The 24,767-nt window shown below is 43.8% G+C and overlaps 1 protein-coding gene across 1 annotated transcript in view; it reads right to left on the reverse strand.

The window, feature by feature from the left end:
• The window catches only part of lmo3 (LIM domain only 3), a gene marked incomplete at both ends in the record, with an annotated part of 30,007 nt that extends 6,290 nt beyond the window's left edge, over positions 1-23,717 (reverse strand). The window contains 2 exons of the mRNA XM_080851256.1: positions 21,371-21,584; positions 23,693-23,717. Coding sequence (XP_080707382.1) covers positions 21,371-21,584; positions 23,693-23,717 — 239 coding nt within the window. The remainder of the gene's footprint in view (positions 1-21,370; positions 21,585-23,692) is intronic.
• Between the last annotated feature and the right edge of the window lie 1,050 nt (positions 23,718-24,767).

Genomic DNA, 24,767 nt, shown 5'->3' on the forward strand with positions numbered 1-24,767 from the left:
ATTTGTTTTGAAAAAAGGGGGAGGCCTTTTACTGTATGTCCTTGCTGCAAAAGTCTAAGTTGTACTAAGCGCTTCACCTGCTAAATGATGGAGGATATGTGTGTGAAGAGTGATGCTTAAAGGTTTTCTCTTGTCAAGTCGAATCAAAATAGTGCTCTATTTTGCCTTCCCCGCTATCTCTATGCATCCTCTCCTCGTCTCCTGCGAATTTAAAGCGTCCCACACCTTTGACTGGGACTGTCACGCTATTTTGCTTCGTAGAACGGAGAGACAAAGGTCTGCACTTCTCACAAAACACCTGAGCTATCTACTGTGTTCAACCATTCATGGGTGGCTTCAATACCCCAACAGTCTCCTGCATTAAGACACACCACCCAAAATATCAGAAATAGTGCAAAGAAATGTGCTTGGCTGGCAGTAAGGTATTATGGAGCATCCTCAGACACAAACATGCATAGATGTTTAGCCTTAGAAAATCGGATTACATTACAGAAAGTTTAGGTGCAAACTCCACACCTTCTTTGGCACAAACCGCGTTTACCTATGCAGTATTTTGGATATTGGAGCATGTCTTAAGCAAGATGAAGATCTTTATTGTAGACTGAGTGCTTTAAATAAGTAAAAAGCGGAAGACCCACGAGTTCCCACAGCTCAGATTCAAACTCCTGCCTGTTTTTCTTGCCCTTGTTTTCTGCATAATTCATCCAGTATAGTCCTATGCTGCTTTTACCGTCACTTTAAATGATTAAAGGAATCTCTGAACCTGCCCTGACTGAGGGGAACAATACATACATTGCATTTCTCAAATCAAACATTTTGTTTAGAGCATCCGACACGCAGACACACACAGAGGCAGGGTGTTGGGAGAGCTGGGGCTAATAATAGACATCAAAGCCTCATCCAGACTGATCTGAGAGCAGCGGCAGCAGCCACCCTTTACCCGTGTGGCTGTGTGGCAAACGCGGCTTCAAACTCCCGACAACAACCGAGCATTCCCAGAAACCCCTGTGCCTCACCCTGCGGGGGGGAGGGGGGTGATGGATGGAGCCTACCTGCCACTCGTCTCTCGCCGCTCCGTCAGCTTGACGCCACAGACACTAATGGCTCTCGAGGGAGGGCGCAAATTAAGCGTAGCTGGCCCGTAATGAATTCAAAGGCACACTTTGGAACACAGCCTCTGCTGGAGACACCAGAACCCGTCTGCACCCCTTTCCTCTCAGCAGTGGGTTTCAGAGGAGAAGATCAGGAGTTGAATACACAGGAAGAGGGGAGATACAACAGACATGGCTGAACCTCTATGTGAGGGAAGAGAATATCGGACTGGATCAAGGCCTTTGTATGTACAGTGAAGTACTAATGCACACCAAAATCCATAGCTGACACTGTACTATACATATTTGAAGAAAGTGAGGATGCAACATTAAATTAAAATTCCTGTCTGCTGGAATCAGCATTTGAAATGCCAAATCAGCAGTACCTTATTTAAGATAAGGACATTCCCAAAGTATTACAGTATCATTCGGCTCAATGGCACCTATTTGATGAGAGAAAAACAGACACCAATTAAATTATTCCACAAGGCTTTAGCCCAGTGGTTGCTAGAAGATTGTCTCGGCCTCGTAGCAAGACTGTAATCATTAAACGGTGTCCCAGTGGAAAACGCACAGGCACTGTCACCTCAGTGCTCCCGCTGAGCAGCCAAATCTATGCAATTTACTCTGTATCAGACTGTACCATGTGAACACCGTAGCCACGGCTACGCCACCACGTAAACAAGACACTGTGGTTTTCATCCTGCAGAAACAGAGACTTAAAGCTACAACGCATATTTGTCGGCATGAGGAGAATTTTAAGAAATTAAAGATGCCAGTCCTTATTTGACATGAAACAACAAAGGATCAGCGCTATTTCCGTGCATCTAGGCCCACACTTCCAGGATCGTTCATCTGCACAGGTATTCTGGGGGCATCAAGGGCAACAAATTAAGCGCTACTTTGTCCCAGGGACTTATTTCATTTTTTTTTTGGATAGGGGTGCAGGGGAAGAAAAGAAAGAAGGATAACACTGCCACCTCAAGAGCCATTTGAAATTCTGACAGCGGCTCCCTTCTCCCCCCTCTTTGCCACCCCCCCCCCCCTTCTCCGCCACCCCTGCGACTTCAATTGCTCTGGCCTCGGCGTGCATTCATCAGCTGCCGAATTAGAATTTGTTTCCTCACAAACCATTGATCATCGGCCTATTACCAGCCAAATGACAGTTAATTACCCACTACATTAACCACCGGGACCCGGGGACCGGCTCCCCGTGCCATCAGTCAACATGATGAATGTGGCAAGTTCAGTAATGCACGGCCGTTCCCTCGTCCGCCTGCCACGCTGAGAGCAACCCCTGGATCTCACTTCCCCGGCACCCGGGGAAAATCTATGGCAATCTGCATAATTACAGGCTCAGGGTTAATAACAGACAAATGATTTGTTGCGTCTGAAACAGAGGCTTTCTACAGGAACACGCTGCGCTGTGTCCAGTGTCCAGGAGCGAGAGGACAGTGGTGGACACTGTAGGGAGTTTTATAAACTTAGGGGGAAAGAGGGGAGTGAGGGTGGGGAGGGGGGTGGATGTTAGTCAAGACATGGGGATGGTGGAGGGGGGGTAGGCCTGGCACATGTAATCAGACTTATACGCTTTTTCAATTTGGAGGCCTACTACGTGTGTGATTTTCGGAGATTAAACAACTCTCACAGCAAAATTATTTCAATTACCGCGGGCGTGACCTGGGAATTGTCCGCGTTGGATAAGATTTTCCTCCTTGAGTGCTTCACCTTGCCTGGCTGCTGCCTCTATCAGCTCTAATCTGCACCTGGACTCTGATATCCTAATGATGAATTATGGCCTCCTCTCCCGTGCGAGTGCCAGGCACGCGGAGAAACATTCGAGTGAACTGTCAGTCGCCTGCGACCGGCACAGATAACTGAGCTAATTAAATCTAAGACAATGCATATGATTACAACACATGAACCGTTTCGCTCTCTTTCAGTTTAACTCGTTCCCTCAGTCACTCACTCATTCTCTCTCTCTCTCTCTCTCTCTCTCTCTCTCTCTCTCTCTCTCTCTCTCTCTCTCTCTCTCTCTCTCTCTCTCTCTCTCTCTCTCTCTCTCTCTCTCTCTCTCTCTCTCTCTCTCTCTCTCTCTCTCTCTCTTCTCTCTCTCTCTCCCTCTCATTCCTCTTCCGTCCTGGCGAACAGGATCAATGCTCCCATCATCAGACTGCATGTGAACACTTTCTTCAAATAATAACTTTTTTATCATCAGATGTTGTGAACACAAGGGTGTCTAACGGGGACATTTTTGTAAACAACTGCCAAAGAACATGGCTGCTTTTGACAATGACAACATTATCTCCAGGAAAACAGCTATACTAATAAAAGATAAGAAGCTAAATTGAAGTCACTGACTTGCGCACAGCAGCGGGCATATTCTCCGGGTCTCTCTTAAGGCTACGTGGAGCATTATTAAGGACGACCAAAGAATAGATCATGCTCTAAGAGACCATGAATACAGAGAAAATGACAAAGATGAGTCAGGAACAGAGTATGCTACTCTTTCAGCTGAAAAACACAGTAAGGGAAAATAATTACTCCCTCCCTTAGCCTCAGACAAAAAAGAGAATGGAAGACCTTTCAGAGACAAAATTTGGCAGGGCTGTGTGGGGATTTGGAGGGCATTTTGAAGAGGGTGTAATGAAAGTTTTCAACCCCCGCCGGGGCCAGATGTGCACTCCGATAGGCACTTCTTGGTGCCAACCCACCTGCAATTGCAAGCTGGGTGCCAGGGTGTACCACACTAGCCCTGCAATTATCTGCACCAAACATGCACAGTCCCACGAGTCACTGCTCTTCACAGCTAATTAAGCTAATCTCCACTGGAGGGTACCATCCAAAAACATAATGTGTCCAGGCGACTGAACTCACAACCATTTAGTTCAAATGGAAATGCCAGCGTTGTGAGCTGGAGCTGCACACATGGAGACAAAATGGTGGCGCAGAGAGCTGTTAAAACAGTGGGGCGCCTGCCTGCCTTTTTAAAGGGAGAGGCTGGAAGAGTGTTTGGTTGGGTAAACGCAACAAGATGATGCAGCTGCCTTCTAAAATGTGCTCACACTGGGTGTGTTGATCGCTCAGGGCTTTACCAGAGAACAAGACAATATGGACCTTTATGTACCAATCGACGGGTCAGGCACAGTAGTTGATTGACTCTTAGCATATGCAATGGATGGGCTTAAGATACAGTGGTAAACAGATCAAAATGAGTCCCCTCTTATAGGGCAAAGCACTCAAATGTATCTGAAGCACTGACGTGCGATCCTGATGGCTTCTCATTCAGCTGCAGCACATCTTGAGTAGCATTACATTTCTTGCGCTTCAGAGAAGGAAAACAATGCCACTCTACCCTTGACCCACCCACAGCAAGTATGACCTTTCCATCAGGATAATTTAGCGCGAGAGAAAAATAGAGGATTAAGTATTTGCAACCCTACTTCAGATTCGATCGATGGTGATTACAGGTGCCCATTCTGACCCCTCGCGTTTTCAGATTACATGTGAAAAGCCCAATTTAATTACAGGAAGTCAAGAACGCACACATTTGCAAGATTGGGCATTATTGGCGAGGTAATTGCCAGACGTGTGAAGTGAATTGTAGTATAGGGAGGTTAATGGTGGCCAAGCTTTTTCCAAGCACAACATAGCAATTACAGGATGCCTTCAGAGCTTTTAACATCCACGCACCATCTCATTACTCTGAAAACAGGGCGGAGAGAGGACACCACATTTCTTTGTGTTGTAGAGCTCTTTTAGGGGGTGGATGAGACATACATTTCTGTCAAAAGAACAGAAAAGTGGCTTTTAAGTGTAGTAGTCATCAGGCACTACTAAGAGTACAGCAAGAACATACTGTGATAACAGCACTGCACTGTTAAAAGCCCATGACATGGCCCTGGTTTGGAAACATTCATGCCTGTGGTCTTGCTTATGATATGAATTCAACGTAAAATGTAAGCAGTTATACATTGCTAATGTATCCTGAAGTGTTAAGTGTGCTGTATAATGTAATTTGCCCATCACTCCATCTTGCTAACATGAATGCTATTCAGGACAGGACTCTGTTCATACATAAATGTCTTACTATATGCCTCTTTATATTCGACTGAACTTTATGACAGGCTGTTACCTTACAAGATCCTGATGCATTCTAAATGGCCGTGCTGTTGAAATGAGCACACTGCCTGAGGGTTATCAATTCAACATTCATGTTGAGAAGCTGCCAATTTCTGTACTATTTCATGCTACCTTCAGCTAAAGCGAAGGCTCAAACCTGACTGAGCCAGGGAAATGGGAGAAAAAGTCAGCTAGGCTCTTACAGTACAGGCACCGAAGACTACCGACTTCCAGAAGCCCTCAGAAAAGACAAAGAAATACCCCAGTCTCTATGGTCCTCCATTTGCAGATCTCATCTTTAAAGGGAACTTCAAAACATGATTAACTCCCACCCCTTTCATAAAAATGAATTAGAGAATTAAGAAATACTTAATGCAGGATTTTAATTAGGTGGAATCCTAAATGGCACCCTGCATTCTGCTGCAGGGGTGTTTTTTATGGACATAATGATTGAAATGCTTTAATCACTGATAAAGTAAAGATTGAGATTTTAAAGAAGGAGAATTCCCTCTGGTGCTGAATTGAAAATCCACCCAGAAAGTAATTAGAGGAATGAACTCTTGATCAATATGTTTTTTTTTCCCTCTTCCTCTTATGAAAATCAAATTAATTATACGCTCCCTTCCATATCAAAAAGCTTGCACTGCTCTGTGCCCGGTAAATATGGGGTAGCACAGTTCTGTATTACAGCTAGTACCTAGCAACACTTCCTGAGGGTGTAATGACTTGTTATTTTTCAGATGGGTGGTCGAAAGAAAATCAGACAAAATTATCTCACTATCCAAGCCTAACAATGGAAGAGACTCTAATAGATGAACCAAGAGCAGCCAATTAGAAGAACATGCAAAAGCAAGGATATGATCAAATCCAAATGTGAAGCTGTGAAGAAAAGTGTTATTCATTGTTCATTTGAGTAGACATTCCAGTTTTCTACGTGTTGCCTCAATCAATCTTAATGACAGCTTTTAAATGGCCATGTATTCCTACTAATAACACATTAACCAAACTGTGTCATCTACATGCACTCAAATGTTCTCTTCCACTTGTGTCTGTATTGTATGTATGGTATATAGCCTGGTATCACTTGTGTCTGTACTGTATGTATGGTATATAGCCTGGTATCACTTGTGTCTGTACTGTATGTATGGTATATAGCCTGGTATCACTTGTGTCTGTACTGTATGTATGGTATATAGGCTGGTATCACTTGTGTCTGTACTGTATGTATGGTATATAGCCTGGTATCACTTGTGTCTGTACTGTATGTATGGTATATAGGCTGGTATCACTTGTGTCTGTACTGTATGTATGGTATATAGGCCAGTGTCACTTGTGTCTGTACTGTATGCATGGTATATAGGCCAGTGTCACTTGTGTCTGTACTGTATGCATGGTATATAGGCCAGTGTCACTTGTGTCTGTACTGTATGCATGGTATATAGGCCAGTGTCACTTGTGTCTGTACTGTATGCATGGTATATAGGCCAGTGTCACTTGTGTCTGTACTGTATGTATGGTATATAGGCTGGTGTCCTTTGATTTATGTGTAGTCTAGGCATCTTACAGTTCACTTAGGGTACACATACCCCAACTGAATGAATCACTTATATAATTTACATCATTGGAACATGGGAATGGTAGCCTGGATACCAGCCGAACTCCGCCCAGAAAATCTTTGGTCAGGGAGATTCTGTCTGGTGCTGAGCTAGTTGAGGAGCGATATCAGAAGGTAGGATTCTGTCGGACCAATCAAATTGTCAGGACGGGCTTTATACGATGATGGACAGATGACCACCCAACGCTTGAGTTGATTAGATAGATAGATTATAACTCAAACCAAGATGGCAGCGTCTCGGGACCTTAGTGGGACATATTTTATGTGATTTAAGCTATCTACACGACTTTTTTATGTCTACATTGACTCGGTTAGTTGTGTATGTGCAACACGAATGTTGCTGAGGATTGTAGGTCTTAACTGAAGCGCTCTAGACAATTATTGATAGGTTATTGCTAACACTTAGACAAAAAATCCGTTGAAACACATAGTAGCTAGCTAGCCATGCTGCTAATAAGTACGTGAGCAGGCATATCTCACAGATATTGACAGCGCATTCATTTTGAAAGAGGAACAGAGAAACGCGATCAAGGCATTTGTCGATCGAAAATACGTTTTGGCCGTCCTTCCTACGGGATCCGGTAAAAGTTTTAATGTATCAGATGGTCATACTATGTTGCTCTGATTGTAGGTATCCAATTGAGCGACGAGGAATGTTTTTTTCCTGGTTCGGTTAAACACGCCCCATAATTACAGCCCAATGGCTCAGCATCAGACTCATATTCTGACTAGAATTATGAGTATGACATCGTCAGGCTATGGGAATGGTTAAATATGGTGTGGATTAAAGTCTAGCCAGATTCTTCCTATGTAGTTCTAGGTGTTGAATAATGTCTGGACAGATTCCCCCCATGTAGTTTTAGGTGTGGAGTAATTTCTAGCCAGATTATTCCTATGTAGTTCTATGTGTTGAGTAATGTCTAGCCAGATTCCTCCTCTGTAGTTTAAGGTGTCTTGTTTTTTTCCCACATGGCAACAAAGTGATTCCTACATTCATTCTGCACACAGTAGGCTGTGTTCGTGAAATTAAGGAGCCAATGTTGATTAACCTGATTCATTAAATTAATGCATGTTTTTTTACCTCTGTATGTGTACATGTACACAACCAACTGCTTTTACAGAAATGCACTAATTAGACACTAATTACACAGTTCTATTTTGGTGTGTAACTTCCTTTGAGGAGGCAAAGTGAAATTACGATTCGTTGGCTTGAGTTTGTACATATTGTACACATGATGAAATCTGGGTGCTTTTGATGAAAGAAATAATACATTTCTACAGTTGTTGCTCATCATATTTGTGCATGAGCAGTATTTCGTAATGCAAGGCAAACATCAAAACCTTGAGCTGATTATTAAAACATTTTAAAACCTAAAAATAAATTTGATGGAAAGAAATGTTATGGTCAGCCGATGTGATTTTTTTTCTTCTTATTCACCGAGGGAGGTTTACTGAATGTTGTCTCTCTCAGCAGCACCAAAGCAACCAATCAATCAGCAGTGGCCTTTTGCATGAAAAAAGAGGGAAATTCAGTTGGTGCTGCTCATCCTGCTCTCCCTCAGAGCAGCCTGTAGATGATTGATCAGGGCTTCCTTAATGCGGAGGAGCTGGGCTGAGAAATCACCAGGCCTGACGTGCACAGACGGCTGGAGCTTTGACGTGAATGCCGACGATCCCTTTGATTGCCTCTTTAGCATTTCAGAGAGATTAAAAGAGTATGGAAAAGTGTCGGAGATCCAGCACAATCAATGCAGCAGCTTCAGCAGCCGCTCCTGTCTCCTCTCGCAATCTCTCTCTCTCTCTCTCTGTCTCTATATATCTCTCATGCGTGCTCCCTCACACAAACATGCACACAAACATAGAGCACACACATACACCACACAAATAAACAAAGTACACACAGACACAAACAGATAAACACACTCAAACATCCAGACAGTCAGAGAGAGAGAGGGAGACAGAGAAAGAGAGAGAGAGAGAGAGAGAGGGAGACAGAGAAAGAGAGAGAGAGAGAGAGAGAGGGAGACAGAGAGAGAGAGAGAGAGAGAGAGAGATCCATCCAGACACCGTACTGGACTAATCTCATGGCCTCATTTTTCTGTGTTGAGAGGATTTAATGAAGAGAGCAGGCATGAGTTTGGGTGTAGGCCTCCATTGATTACTTCCAGTCCTCCTAACCCCTTTCACTTCACACACTGAATTATAGATTTGATGGCAGCCGAATAATAGGACTTCTAATAGATCCCAACCTGAGTCTTCATGCATTTCCCATGCATCTGACAATCCGTGTTTTATGGGCATCCACAGCCATCCTTCAGAACAATACCATCTAATTCAATAACTTCACAGTGAGGAGCGCAGATGGTTTTGCTGGCTTGTTTATATATATTTTTTTTTTACGAATGACAGACATTACAGTATTTTGATGTGGATTTAACAAACTGTCTTGTTTTGTCTGGGCTGCCTCTCTTGACAGTAGATAAAAAGCCATTCAGGAGAGTCTTACCTGGCAGTTGACAGGCCCATTGTCAGGTGTGGCTTAATGAACTTGTTAATTTCTGTGGTGAGACGGACTTGTTTGTGAGGGTGCCTGGGCCAAGGGCAAAGCCCACACATCCCATTTGCATGCGCCTCTTTTCTTTGGGTTTCCTCATGAATAAATCAGTGCGTTAAAATGGCCGCATTTACATCTCATTTTACACAGACGCAAGCACAAGCGCTGAAGCTGTCCAGGCTTTGTTACGCAATGAAGTGTTTTCTTTTTATGATTTTCTTCGAGCATTTAAGTCATACTAAACTACTATCTTTTCTAATGCATTCAAATTATGTATTGAAAAGGAAATAATATGTGCTTATGTGTTGCCAGGCAACTTCGTGACAATCTTGGTAGACAACGGGATGGGGTGGTCAGAGGTGCCTTTCAAGCACCCGTGCTTACAGTGTATCCGAGTGAATGAAGGCAATAGGGCTTGCACATACATATTCTCCCAAAAATAATCAGAAATAAGCCATAAGCATTTGATGATCTGAGATGTATCTCTTTGCCTAACACTCTGCACTGGCCTTCTAGAGAGGAGGCAATGTGGGGAGATGAGGAGCATCCAGTGGTGTCTAGCAGTTCCGCTAGGCCGCACACTAATTGAGAAGTCGCTCAGGGACTGAGTGGCGGGGGGCTTCGCTGCACTGCGTAACCTATCCAAATCCAGCCTCAATAAACGGCCCTGACATTGACCAATTGCCATCTGGAGCCACCCCCCACCTCCCAGGCCCACACCCCTCCTCACACTTGCATGCCCCCATCCCCACCCCATTCCCCTCTACCCTGAGTGGGTGGGGCGGCTCCTGCCTACACGTCCCATACACCCCCACTTCATCTCCATAAGGGCCTCATTAGGCTGCAGGTGTGACGGAGGGCCTATGTCCCGCCCTCTCCTCCTCACATGGTAGCCCCGACTAATTGCCGGTGAGTGGGGCTGACGGCCGCGTGCGGCCCTGATGAAGTGAGGGGAGCTGCCAGTCACACCGGGAGACAAAGAGCGGTGGGGCTGATTGATGGGCGCAGGGGCCCTCGGTAGGCCTCGTTAGGGCTGGGGTCTGAACATGACTACTGCATACATAATGCCACACCAGTCACCAACAAACTTCCTCATAAAATCCAAGCCACATTGTCATGGCAAACACAGCATTTTTTCTTTTCCATGTGTTCAAACTAAGACAATGCATTTAAAAAATCTCCATTTAGTATGGTCAAATTCGGTTCTGGGGAAAGTTATTTTTTCAGCCTCCCAATATGGAAGTGGTAATAGTACATTTGTCACACTATCAGCAAAGTCCTAACTATACTGAACTGTGTGCTGATTTGTTATATATGGTAATTATATTAAATGTTAAGTGGAAAAGTACACCCCTTTGAGGATCCAACAACCCATTGAGGATCCAATACCACAGCAAACACATATCAAATGAATATGAATATATCAGAATACATCTGTAATCATATATTAGCGGGTATGTGTTATTCTCTTTGCAGACGTTTTACAGCATTGACAAAGGATAGCAATCATCTGATTGCAGTCCAGCCTAGTTCAGAAAATGGAAGCTCAAAGTATAGCGTTTGTGTTGTGTCTAAATGCAAATGAAAGATTTTCAATTCCACCAAATTCCTTTCCTACGTGACTTTATGTTTACACCACCTTCTCCGATTTCTCATAACATGTCATCACAACACTGTCACACCGTTGTTAGTTGAGCTTTTATAAACTGAATATACACAGATAGGTGGTATTTTGATTGTTTGACTGCAATCGGAATTGAAAGTACTTTAGGGGAAAGAGCTAAAAACACTCAATTCTGTGTTAACTGAACATGTGGACATCGGCCGCTGCCACCAGTGACCAAGTGGGCTAATGCGCTGAGATTTCACCTGGCCCTTTTCGCCATCAGCCGAGTGAGTCTGGGAAAAGGCTGAAAACAGTACAGCTGATGAAACTAGGCAGTGCTTAGAAGGCACTATATAGCCCAGCCAGCAGGCCCCTCTCTTGGGATTGAGCAGAGTCTTTCAACCTGGTCGTGCAGATGGTTTATGCCGTTACTGAACTTTACATTTACCATCATAAAGAGGCCAAGCACCCCGGGTGAAAGGTCAAGACAGAGGAGCGGAGAGAGAGTGCTGGAAGAAGGGGGCTGGGTAGCGCTCTCAGCTCTTCTCTGCCTGCACAGTGTCTCCCTTTAAGGCAAAGAACAGCAGGATGCTGTAAATTCCAGCTGGAGAGATGAATCATGTATGGCACCGTTTGATTCAAAAACACAACTTCTTCTTTTGTTACTCCAAGCCATTCAGCATCAATAGTTTAAAAGGTGTTGGGCAGAGAAAGTGAAGCTTTGGATGGAGATTAAAAAAAAAAAAAAAACAACCTCTTATACTTTCCCCCTTGGGGTACAGGCTTAGTTCCCATATTCTGCTTCCTGGTGTAGGTCTGTGGCTTTATCACAGGTGAGGAGGGGGCTGTTTTTGGCGGACAGCTCAGGGGGGGCTGGGGGCGGAATGGGAGCTTTTTTTTTTTTTTTTTTTTTAAAAGCTCCAGAGTTCCGGCTCCATTCAGAGCCGAAATGGGAGACAGTTCCAAATGTGCTGCTCCGCAAAACAAAACCGATCGGTGTCTGCCAAGGCCCCCGGGGCAGCAGGGGGGCCGCATATCTCTGTGTGTCAAACAGCAGGGCTGGTTATCACGCTCGCGCATGCCTGCAGAGGACGCATGGGAGCCAAGTATGCAGTGGCACCTCACCCCACGGCTGGTGCCAGGCGAGGCTGGGGATGCGCCACTCTCTAGGCCGCACAGACAGCAGCCCTGCGTTTTCAATTAGAAAACACACCACACGGCACAGAAAAGCCCTACAAAGGATTTCACACTAAGGGATAGCCGAGTGATTGTGCCATAGAAATTTAAAGGCTGAAACATGTTATATGTGTATTCATGTCTGCCACAGAAACTCGCCAAAGAAAAACAATGTTCATCTTAGCAGTTAGAATAAAAGCAATACATATTTTTCGCATTTTGCTGTGTACAGAATGGCTTTAAATTGATGTTAGGAAGCAAACTTGAGAGGATTGCAGTGATCAATACTGATCCATCTACATCGCTAGTGTAAGTACTGACATCCAACTAATGATGTCACAAAACAAAACCTGTGCTTGGACTAGGATGTATACATTACTTTTGGCTATGCCACCCAAACTGAGATTTACACCTGTCTGAAGTGTTACACTTCCTCCTTCCTGGCAAACTTAACCCGCTGCAGATAAAATGTGGCCAATCCGCTTGAACCCCACCTCGGCTTAATCTGCGCGGCTTGACGGATCACTGCTGGCCAGGCGGGGAGAGGGGTAAAAACTGTGGTAATGTATGCATGGAAATGACCTGCAGCTCTCCCCACAAAGAGGGGCTGAGAAAGGTCAAATAGCCTCCAAACTGCACTCCCGTTTAATTAAAAAGACAAAGAGGAGAATGATTTCCATACGGCCAGGCCCGATTACCACTCCTGAAGTAGCAGAGACGGGCCTGGACTCTTTCAGAAGGCCCCCAGGATCCCTTCCCAGAAGGCCTTGCGTCATCTTCCCCATTCCTTTGATGTCAATATAGACCATTTATTAAGGGCATAAAGGTTAATCTCTGAGGAGTGAGGATATTTAATGGTTAGGAGCAAGAGAAAGAGGAATCCACATGAATGTCTGCCGGTGAAAGTTAAATTTAGTTTGAAAGAGTACAAAAATGATCACCCCTTTGAGCTAGTCAGCAGGTGCTGGATTTAATTCCATCATTAGTTTAGCGACAGTTTCTGGAAATTAAATGAAAATTGAGGAGGAGAGAACCCTTAGGGCTCTCTGAAAGCTAGTAATGGCTCAAAAACTATTTTGATACCTACATTCACCTTACAATGTTCATCATGTTCAAAACTGCCACTCGAATGTTGCCATTTGAATGTTGTCCACAAGTGTTGTTATTATGTTATTTACAAATACACCGGAATGAAATTGTCACAAGCACAGAACTGGACAGGGACATATAAGCTAAAGGTAATTATGCCATGCATCATAGATCATCAGATGATAAAGCTCAGTCAGGTCTGCCAGCAACAGTGAGGCTGTACACTCTACCTCGTCAATATCTTCTATTTCACCCTTTTATATTGCACATCTCTGTTTGCTTGTTGAAAGGCTTCAAACCTCAGAGAATTATGTAACTGCAAAAAGTATGATGGGCAAAAATCTATAGAGCAACAATAACAGGCAGAAATAGCAAGGTTAAACCAACACAGGTACCTCCAATGCTGCAATGATGATAGATAATCTGACACTCTCCAGGTGTAGGGAACACAAAATCGACACACCATGTCCTGAAATGGTGTGAAGACCGCATGGTATGTGAAAGCCATATTCTATACAATATAAAGCTACCCTGTCAACTGAGTAAAATAGGTTACTAATTGTGCAACTGATCGGAAAACCATCTGAAGGTCTAGTTTAACGGTATCAGGGCTGGTTATGATTAATTGATGGTCAATTAGGAATAATAACAAATTTACATCAATTACCCTCAATGATTACAATTATTAATTTTCTTTTTCGGTTTGGCCATCATTGCACCTGTGTGTCAAAGACTTTTTACGAAGAGTAGCGTACAAAAGGAACAGAAGAGAAGAGCAGAGAATGAAGTATGATGCAGAGATTTACTTCACCATAGCTTGTCAACGGCTATAAATCCCCCCTGCCAAAGAGACATTTTCTGCTTAGCACAGAATCAAACCCATCACTACCCCCTGGGTGGCTGCTTCTGATCAGCAACAGGGTCAAAGTTGACATTTAATCTAGCCTTGGACTCATGGAGTCTGTCCACGCATGGCACAGCTCGAGCCATCCGACATTTCACTTCCCATAAATCCACAAAACAAATAGGCAGAGAAAAACTGCTTTTTCAGAGGCGCACACACTCCGGATGGAGAACGTAACAGGGGCTGTGAAAAAGGTACAGGGGATTAGACTTTTATATTCCTCCCCCAGATTAGATGGAAATCATAACACAGACAAACTCGCTGAACTCTGACCCCAGCGAAACCAATTTCATTTGGAGCGAGTGGAGTGATGTATCTGGATGTCCGTGTGGTACACCAGAGAAAATTAAAGCAGGATTTGTAATGCATTCAAACGGCGAGCACTGGGGAAGGGAGGTTATGGGGAATAAATTGCTGTCACTTTCCCCCTCCCTTGCGTCAGGAATAACATTTATTTAAATGGAAACCTGCTGGATTAGGCCTGGTGTTAAAGGTGTAGAGATGTATTTAGACAGGTAAAAGACTTGTTTGGAATTATGTTGACCTGATCAAAGCAATCACTCAGGGAGTGACAGCAGCGACTCTATTTCCCTCAATGTGTTTTCAGCATTTTGAAATGGCGGATGGAGAACTGCAAAGTTAGCACTCCTATAGCCCTGAACTGAACACTGCCTGAAAACTCAAGCTTTTTTCTTTGTTTAACATCCATTTTAGGGAGATTTTGAATGTCACATTCACTCAAATGCATACCAACACCAATGCACACCAGCAGCATGATTCAACGGCATTAGAAAATTCTCTGCCTTAGTTGGCCCGAATGGCCACACATAATATCACATTTACATTTAACCTCACCGCGAGAAGAACAGCCTTTTTTCGACAAGGGTAGAGACTTAAAGAAATGTGCGGAAGGAGGAGATAGAGAAAGTTACAGCCTCTGTACAATTTTCGTTCTCATAGATGTCCTCTGTGTGCTATAGAAAAGGTATGCTTAACAGCGCCAGGTGGTGACATCTTAATTTTTCACCGGCAAAAAAATGGCAGTGCACTTCTCCTCAATCGCTCCCATGCATTATTCCTGCCTTAAGCGCCGGTCCTCGGGGGGAAGTGGGGGGAGTATTGTTTTACAAGGCGCCCAGCTGCGGCCTACTTGCCTCACCCTGGGTACTTTTCAAGGAGTTGTTGTGGGTGACCCCCTCTGGCTGACAGTTATTAATAATAACGCGCAGCAGGGAATAGTTCACCTTGTGGTGAGGCGGCCAATGCTGCCGCTGCGCACTCACACCAGAGTCTCCGGGGGGAGAGAATCACATGGAGCCTGAGGGGGGAGAAGAAGAAAACCGCCGAAACAAACAAAAATGAACAAACTTCTGTAAGTTTCCTCATAAAGTACAATTATCTAACATTTTTTTTCTCTGTGTTTCCTACGCGGACCCTGGCTGACTCAAATTTGTTTCAACTTTTTGTCTTTGCCGAATCCTGGCTTATGCATGGCTTAATCGCTGTTTCATATCCTTTATTCCAGCTGAATTGGTTAAAGAAGAAAACCCATTCTAACTAGTGCACCAGGCACAGACACAGTGTGACATCATCAAAGTGGTCAGATGAATCGTCCTTGAAAGCCCGTAGAACTGTGGACAAGAGCAGGGAAGAGTGGATGAGCGGCTATCTAATGAGACACAGGAGATCAGGGTGCTGCACCATACACCTCAAGCCCCTCTAAAACCTTCAACGGGAGAACTCTTTGTGCAGGATAAGTGTTCTATTGTAACAAGTGCCGCAGAGACAGGATGCAAGCCAGGCTCAATGCCACGGCATTCCGGCTGAATCCATACTGCCAAAGCCTCTGATCCTTGTTGAAGGCCATTCCTCGCGGATCTCTTTCTCCTGAAGCGGCCACGCTTCGAGCCTGACTCAATTTTGTGTAATTGCACCAATAAGAGCCATTTACACAAAGCTGAATACCACAGGGTATGTCTGACATGACCCAAGGGAAAGTATATTATTTAATTGGACAACCTCAGCACAAAGAGTGGCATTTGTCCTGCAGAAGGAGAGTGTTCTATTTTACGCTGGTCTAAAGAGGAGAAAAGGTCTGAATACCTTGATCTAATGCGTCAACAATTCCTGGAATGGCTTGCTAGTGCACACGCCAAAGCCACAAAACACTTATGAGTAAAATAGAGAAAAGAATCAATGAATAAATACTATAAATAGCTAGGACAACCAACATACGAAAAAGGAGCTTATGATACACACCGACAGCTGGTAAAGATAGTGGCATTAGGAAGGTGCCCTTTCTCACCTTCACAAGAGGGACATTTCTTTGCCAAGAAATATGCAATTAGGCCACAGGTGCACCTACAGCACGCTGAAAACAGCATTATCTTCCCTTCTCCATATGTGCTGAGGTTGACCTTGCAAATCTGCTCCTTGAGAGCTCAATATTTATCAAAGACAGACTGCTGCTAGTAGAACACTCCAAACAACTAACTTCAAACCTAGGATTTTAGTCCAAACCTAAACAGTACACACATTACAGTTTATGTTTTACAAATTGCTAATAAAATGTTAGAGAAAATGTCTAACAACTCTGTATTAGATTCTTCTCTATACTTTCTATTACCCATCCATCGAAGGTCCAGAGGTTGGCACTCGTCAAGCTATTGATGTATTTTCGATGTAATATTTACAAGCCCAAGCGAGAAAGAAAGTATAGGATCACCTATGCCCACAAGCAATTATTTCCCAAGAACTGACAGAGATCTTTAGCCTGGGTTTGTACCTCTAAGCCTTCTATTCGTACCCACACTCCATGGAACATTGATTGATATCTGCCATTGGGTGCAGCTTTGCTGGCCCTCCAACAATAAGGGATTTATGCTCAAACAGTGTGTGATATGCAATCAGTGTCCATAAAACTCACTGATCCTATCTGTACTGCATGTCCAGATCCTCGCTGCTCACGCCAAACATTCTAGGCTTTTGTGAGTTTGATAACCGACAAAGATCTGTGTTTGTGTGAACGCGTACGCAGAAAGAAGAGCCCCGCGGTGTGGTCAGAGTGACCGCGGAGAGGCTGTCTGAGTGCGGCGTCTCTCCGATGCCCTTCAGTGCAACAGTGTCGTGCCTAGCGAGCCCTGTGCTACATGTGAACATCTGCACTGGTCATTAGGAGAGGAGTTGGCCTCAATCTTTCAGCCAGCAGAGACACTTGGAGGAGAGCCCATGACAAAGTACACTGGGCTTTACTGCACCGGTCTCCACAGAGATGGACTTTTTTTCCCCCTCCCCTGCCTGCCAGCTTTGTTGTTGTTTTTGCATTGCCTTGATGCTCGGGTTACTTGTGTCAGCAAATGTGTGATTCGGTGGAGCTCCTGGTTTCTCAAATGATCAATCATGCACTTGCAGACATTAGATGGTTGAACTGGGCTAGAGAATTGTCATGACAGAATACAAAAGCAATGCTTTACTTGAATGACTCCAATGAATTCATTTAAGAGGTACAGACAAGTCTAAGCCATATTAACATGCTGTTGACTACATTAGGATATGACTTACCCAAAATGTCTGACTATAGTAATATTCTACACTATAATAATAAAATGTAACCAAATCTTGCTCCTAATTTGATGTGTTTTTACAAGACTGTGCCAGTGCCTTGGCAAAGTTTCAAATGTTATTTTATGTGTCCATGTCTTTCAAGGGCAGTGGTTCATAGCCATGGATTTCATCACATCAAAGCATACAGTCAGACTGCTGGCAATAATTTGAATCTGCTTTTATAAGACTTCCATTCTACCTTCAACCTTCATTCTAGCTACATTAGTACTCCACCTATCACTCACCGGGTATATATTGCCTTAATATGAAACATTCTCATTTTCCCAAAGCTTTTTTTTCTTTAACAAATTAATTTCTTTTCAACAATATTTGAACAAATTTTGACTATTTTTCAAGAACACAGAGGAACTTTGGAAACTTTAGGACAAACATATGAATACACACTGGACATTACTGACAATATGTCTGATACAAATGCAAAAAAAGATGAATGATATTTTCAAGGTTCATTTCCATTGGTTTATACTATGCGTTGTGGATGTGGACCACAAAGCTGTTTCTGAATGAGAAAGTGGGAGAAATAGAAGTTATTACAACCAAACCATGCTTTACATGTTGGTTATCTCTCACTGATAGCCAGCTTTCCAAAACGGTAATAAATCCAGGCATGTTGACGGCTCTGTGAGCTTGCTTGCATTTACAATCTTAGTAAAACCACTGTAGAGGAAAATTGAAGTTGGATTAAAAAAAAAAATGAATGAATAGATAGATAAATAAATAAGTGGTCTCCCTGTGCTGTCTTTAAAATGGATGCCTGAAATTTACAGTTTTCCATTAACTGATGCCCAGCAGCTTTCTCCCCGCCTTGCTTTCTGGCCTTGGTGGTTGGCTGTGTTGTCGCGGTTACTCTCTGTAGGCTGTGACACTATTCCCTTTCCCCTGGCTTCCTAACTTAAATGTGTCACTCCCTTTTTTGTCAGGGCTTTTAACCTTATCGCTTTCCGCCTGAAAATGCAAGCACATCAGCATATAAACTGCTACAGCAGTTATTACCATTATCATCAATGCAGGCGTCAGAGGGAGTATCAAAAGAATCATTTGTTGATAGAGCGGTCCAAAAACATTTACCTATGTTTGGAGTGCAACAGAGGATTCATGTAACACAAGATAAAAACCCTCGCTCAGTAATCAACTCCCCGATTCGAAGAATTCATATTGACCATTTTCTCTAGACCAAACAAAATCTCCCCCCACCTCAAACACAATATTTGTTCATAGCAAACCAGTATAAAAGGTCTGTGTGGCCAGGAATCATTTTTTTTTGTCCTTATTTAATTCGTTTTTTTTTTTAGCTTGTGTGTGTGTGTATGTATGTGTGTTACGATAGGGATTATTATTTCTCAGCTGGTGGGATCACATCGCTCATGGTTGTAGACCCCTGTGGAATTCTATTAACCCTGGTTATGTCAGGCCTAATAACATGCCACACTGCTAAGCAGGATGGGATTGATTCTCTACGAGGGGGGGCGGTATAATAAAGCCTAGAATAATTTACTTTTAAATAGAATCTTTCAAATGGAACACAAAATTGGGAGTAAGCATTGCGTTCATCTCTCTTCTCTTTTCTCTTCCCCCCCTTCCCTTTAGCTTCAAATCTTTTAACCAGTTAAACTTAACAGAATCACCACCTCCTAAAGTGGAGACCAGATCCAAACGGGTTGTTTGTGAAAAGGTGTGCTTTGTGAGGGGTGGCCATTGATTGCCTCTGTGATGGAGCCTGCTTGGCTTTGTAGCACGACGTATCAGATGTGAGGAGCTGGGGCTTTGCTATATTTGCCATTCATTAGCCGACAGTGAGGGGATGTCAGGGTGCACTCACGGCGGGCCACTCGCGTGATAGCAGGCATCAAATCAATTCAGTCACCTTGAACTCTGAAGATGAAAGAATAACACGCTGCAATTGGGCTCTCTTGTGCCCCTGTTTGGCTACACAAACAGAAGCACGCTCGTTTGATTTATAGGGGTGAATTGCACCGTACAAACCAAAACTAATATAAGGAATGAAGGATGCACCTTATGAGTTCGATACCACTCAGACCGCTCACAAAGAGCTCCTCTGGTCGAATGTGCCATTGTGTTCTTAATTTACGAGCCAGTAAATACAGTATTTCTTATAGCAGGGGAAAAAAGACAAGCTATACGTAATTCAGTCATATACCACAACTGGTGTACAGAATATATATCCCTTGTCTTGTTGTCACACTTGATGTATATATTAGTGGAGTCTCTCTTTTAAAAGAAGTGCCTTTGTGTGAATAGGGAAGCATTTTTTGCAGGGTACAGTCAATAAGCCTTACTGTCGGATGGTAATCTCTGTCTCTCCGAGCCCTGTGGCAGTACTTCACAGCCACGTCTCCCCAAAGCCTGTTTGTGTACTGCGTCTAATGGAGACTCTCATCCCCAGTGCGGAAATTAAATGAACTGTGCCATTTCAAAGCGCCAGCCGCCTCATGTGTTTACAAGGCCCCACATCCCCACAGCGGCACACTGAGCTCATTGACATACATGTTCCATCGCACACGCGCATGCTCTGTGGGGCAGCGCTGGAGAGAGAGACAAGCTGTGAGTTATAGCCACACAGACCGCTATCGTCTTTACATCCTAACAACAGGTACACTGCACTGGGACTTAGCTGTATCGCGAAAGATATCTCACTCTGCCTGTTGAATGCAAACTAATGTGCTGCTTCAAACAACAGCAGGGCATTATAATGGCTACCACAGATCTACACTGATTACTACAGAGGTTGTGTTATCATGTCATGAGTAATTAATAATGATGGTCAAGACACCCATGTGAGTCACCTTTGTGTCATGCCTCAGATGGTACAACATTAATGTAATGGAGAGGCAGAGGTCCTGACGTTAGAATGCAGTGTTGGCGGAGGGTGAAGGGGCACAGAGTGCCGGGTGGTCCTCAGCAAAGCAGTGATCTGCCCTCCACATTTAAATGTGCTGATTAGACTCACCCTTAAGCAGTCGGCGAGAGCCCACGAATAACAACAATGTTTATGAGCTCATAAAAGAGACACCCTGCTGGCCCGAATGTGTTCAAGAGCTGAGGATCTCAAACATCACAGAGACACAAGGGGCTGCCTATAGAAGCATCCTTTCAGAGTAGTGAGCGCTCTTTTAAAGCACTGTCTCATCTGTCAGGTCCGGACCACAGATCTTCAGTGTTCTGAGGCCAGTGCTTGGTTTGTTAAGCTCAGTATAGTGTTTTGTTATAGTAAAGTTATGACTTTCATGAGGCCTACCAAATATTTTATGAAAGAAGGTACACTTAAAATGAATAACAAATGTTTAACAAATAACAAGAGTTTTTTGGCTCAGTGTTTTTTTTTTTCATTGAGTAAATTCGCGCACAGACACTAACACCTCTGACTTCTTTGAACGGTTTTGTTCTCTTCACTCTATCACACGAGTCAGACTTGTTTTGTTCTCTTCACTCTATCACACGGGTCAGACTTGTTTTGTTCTCTTCACTCTATCACACAGGGGGTCAAACTTGTTTTGTTCCTCTTCACTCTATCACTCAGAGGTCAGACTTGCACAGGTAAAACGACGGGTAGCGGCATGGCTGGTCTTACCGGAGGTAGTCGCGCCGGCAGAGGATGAGGTTGGCTTTGGTGTAAAGCGTGGAGCCCACCTCACCAAGCCGACAATCGCAGCAGGCGCATTTCAGGCAGTCCTCATGCCAGTACTTGTCCAGGGCCTTCAGCAGGTAGCGGTCCTTGATCTTCCGGCTGCAGCCGGCGCAGCCTTTTGGCTTGGTGTCCGGCTGGACGGAGAGCATTTGTATACCTGTGGGAAAGAAAAATGTGAAAAAATGGTTAAGCCCAGACAGATTGTGACTAATATTGTCAACAACGCCGATATAAAAACGACACCTCCTCAAAAGCAAGAGAAATCAGAACAATAAAAGTACTGTTCAAGGGACCTTCGAGAACTGTTACATATTCACCACGGAAAAAAGCATGAAAAAGAGAAGAAAAAATACATACTTTACGGACTGAAGACACTAGTGTCTCACAAATGTTGCGTGGGTTTAAAAAACATTTAGCAGTGAGCGGTGTTCTGTCTCACTGTAACTTTCTCTTTCATCTTCCTCCTTTCAGACACTGCACGCTCTTTCAGGGAGAGACTGTGAGAAGCTTTCTTAAGGCGGGCAACCAATTGTGACGCTCAACACAGGCCATGAAAGGGTTTTGTTAGGCAACAGGGGGAACAATGTGAGCTCACGCAGCCGGCCAGTAATTAGTATTCTACCTCCATACAGAGCGGAGAGGAACCACCCCTCTCCCCCACAGCTCAGCTTCAGCTCCTCTTTTGTCCTGACAGAAAAAAAGTTCCCCCCATCACGCATACTCCTGATTCTGCAGTGCTGGGCCAGCAAAGCGAGGCAGTGCGCTGTTCGTTAATTTGGGAAGCATCACATAGTGAGAGTGCTTGTTAGACACAGTGCATCTGTTGTTCCAAGGTTAGGAGTGTCATCCAAATTCACTTAATTTCCCCCTGAAATTTCATGCGCAAGTAGTTCCTCTGTGTCTCTGTATAGCCTGATGGGTGTTTCTGTGGTGGTTCAGAGCATCACTCTTTGAAAAGATTGTGCTTCATTTAGAACCAGACAATCTCTGTTAAGGAAAAGTAAAATATAATACTCTCTTATGTCTCACAGTCTTAGAGAGTGATGTAAGAATAAATGTGATAGATTAATAACTGACACAACTTTTTAACATTATATGGCATATTAAAAAAAAAATGAGACCCAATGAGAACTTTTTTGATTTGACTATTGTCTTGGTTCTGAATGGGTCGCCTTCAAAATAGCTTAATGGTGTATTCAAACACACGTATAGGTATTAAATAAACTGTATGGCCACAGTGTTTGTGGTAATGAGGAAACAGTTTTCAGCAGTTGGGTTTCAACTGTTGAGCTTTTAATTGGCTGGATTGGAGTGTAAAGGGGGTGCACGGCTGATTGCCTGCGCTGAACGTCCTTGTTCTCTGCCACTCATCCGCGATGTCCCATCTCGACTGGTTAACACAACAAAGTCAGTCTCTCATTACCATCCTTCAGAAGTAACTGTTTCTCTATGGTTTGCAATCACATTTAGACGGATTGTGCCAACCAACAAACAGCTTGTTCGGTTTCAAATTACGGATGCACGATTCGTTCTCTCAGCACCTTGTTAAGAATGCCTTCGCTTCCACATTTCCACTCTTCTTAACATTAACGTTATGATAGTAAGGGGAGGAATGCTTCTGGAAACGGGGATATGTATTTATTTCTTTACACGCTCATTTGACTTCCTCTCTCGATTCAAAGGACTGGAAAACATGATTGCACGTAGCTCATCACATCTACCTTACATTGCTTGTTGGCGACGAAAGCAAAACACCGAGTTCGCTACCAATTTGATTTCTCCTTCCCACATCACAGCTGCGCGAGTCCGGGATGCTGACATTTCACCCTCTTATCAGTTTAATTACTGTTGCCATGGCAGCATAGTGCTTGGTAAAGGCCAATAAGATTTGCCACCGACAAACCAATTTCCGAGGCATCTTGCTCGGCGATGACGAACAAAAAACATCTCGTTTAAAAATCCAGCAAATAACGGTACGTCCCTTAACGTTTACGGAAACTGACCAATGTAGCAAGCGGGAAATTGCTTCAATACAGAGCAGCGAAAGAGATAGCGAAATAAAACAACTGTCCAATGTTGCAATGTATCACATTGCCTGAAACATTAGGCTATGAGCTGAACTATGAGTGAAAACAGTAGCTTGGGTCTTGTGTTTCCACACTAAACATTCAGCCGCATCGGTAGAAGGGAAACTAAGTCATTATCGCTGTCAAACCGGAAAAGGCACGTTTACATTCTACACAAGAGAACATACAAGAGCCTTACCGAAACTTTTCTCCCTTTTCTGCATTTGTTGACCAGCTTCTGTCACCGAGCCACCTTGCAACAAGAGGAACCCCACGCCGAAATCCCCCCGTTTGTGTTATCAAGTGAGCAGCTGTATGCACGCTCGCTGAGGGTGGCTTCGCTTTTGTTAGAAGTAACAATCCACCTCGCAACACCAAACAAAAAAAATGAAAATGAGAGCGAATAAACACCAACCAACAACACACAGCTAGAAGAGGAGAGCTGTGGCTCACTATCGCAGAGCACCACACGGTGTTAAAGCCGTTTGTCACAACAGAGCTCGACTATGAAATTAGATCGAGCAGCAGCCGCAGCTTTGGCGAGTGGCGGTGAACAAATGACAGCGGATGACAAAGGCATATGCTTACCCCTTCGCGGCGCCGTAATCTTATAATCCTATCGTGCTCCGAGCTCGCATAGGCTATTCCAAGCAGTGGATACGTGCAGACAGTAATACGAGCACGGGGTAATAATCAACTTGCGGAAGGGGACAACAATTTTAAAACGACTGGCACGTGTTTAACTGAGCAAGCTCACGCTTTTGGAAAAAAAATATCATGCTTGAAATTATAACCGAAACAAAACCAGTGAACGTGAACCTCAAAGCCAATGGCCGTTAACACATAAAACTGGACAATGATACCTGATTAATATTTGTATTACACAAGCATTAGTTTCCAATCAGATGTTTCATTCATTTCAACCGAATGAAAAGATCGGCCAAGATTCTTGAAAAGCGAGGTTATACTGTTACATTACAGTTAAGGTTAACACACAGTGTCATATATTGCTGTTCGTAACCAGTGTATGAAATGCAATTATGAGATATAAATGGACAAAAAAAAATACAATAAATCATAGACCGACGAGGCAGGGCGTATAGAAATGCATGCACAGTTGGATTCCTCTGTCATACTACTACGTTAACATTCAAAGCAAAAATGGAATTTCACCAAGTTCTACAAACCCAGGGAAAACGCTATGCACCCACTCACCTTCTTCGCCAAGTTATGGAGAGGACTAACTTCAAATCGGGCACAGAGGTGCAGACGCC

This window comes from Sprattus sprattus (genome assembly GCF_963457725.1).
Source record: "Sprattus sprattus genome assembly, chromosome: 14".
Lineage (NCBI taxonomy): Eukaryota > Metazoa > Chordata > Actinopteri > Clupeiformes > Clupeidae > Sprattus > Sprattus sprattus.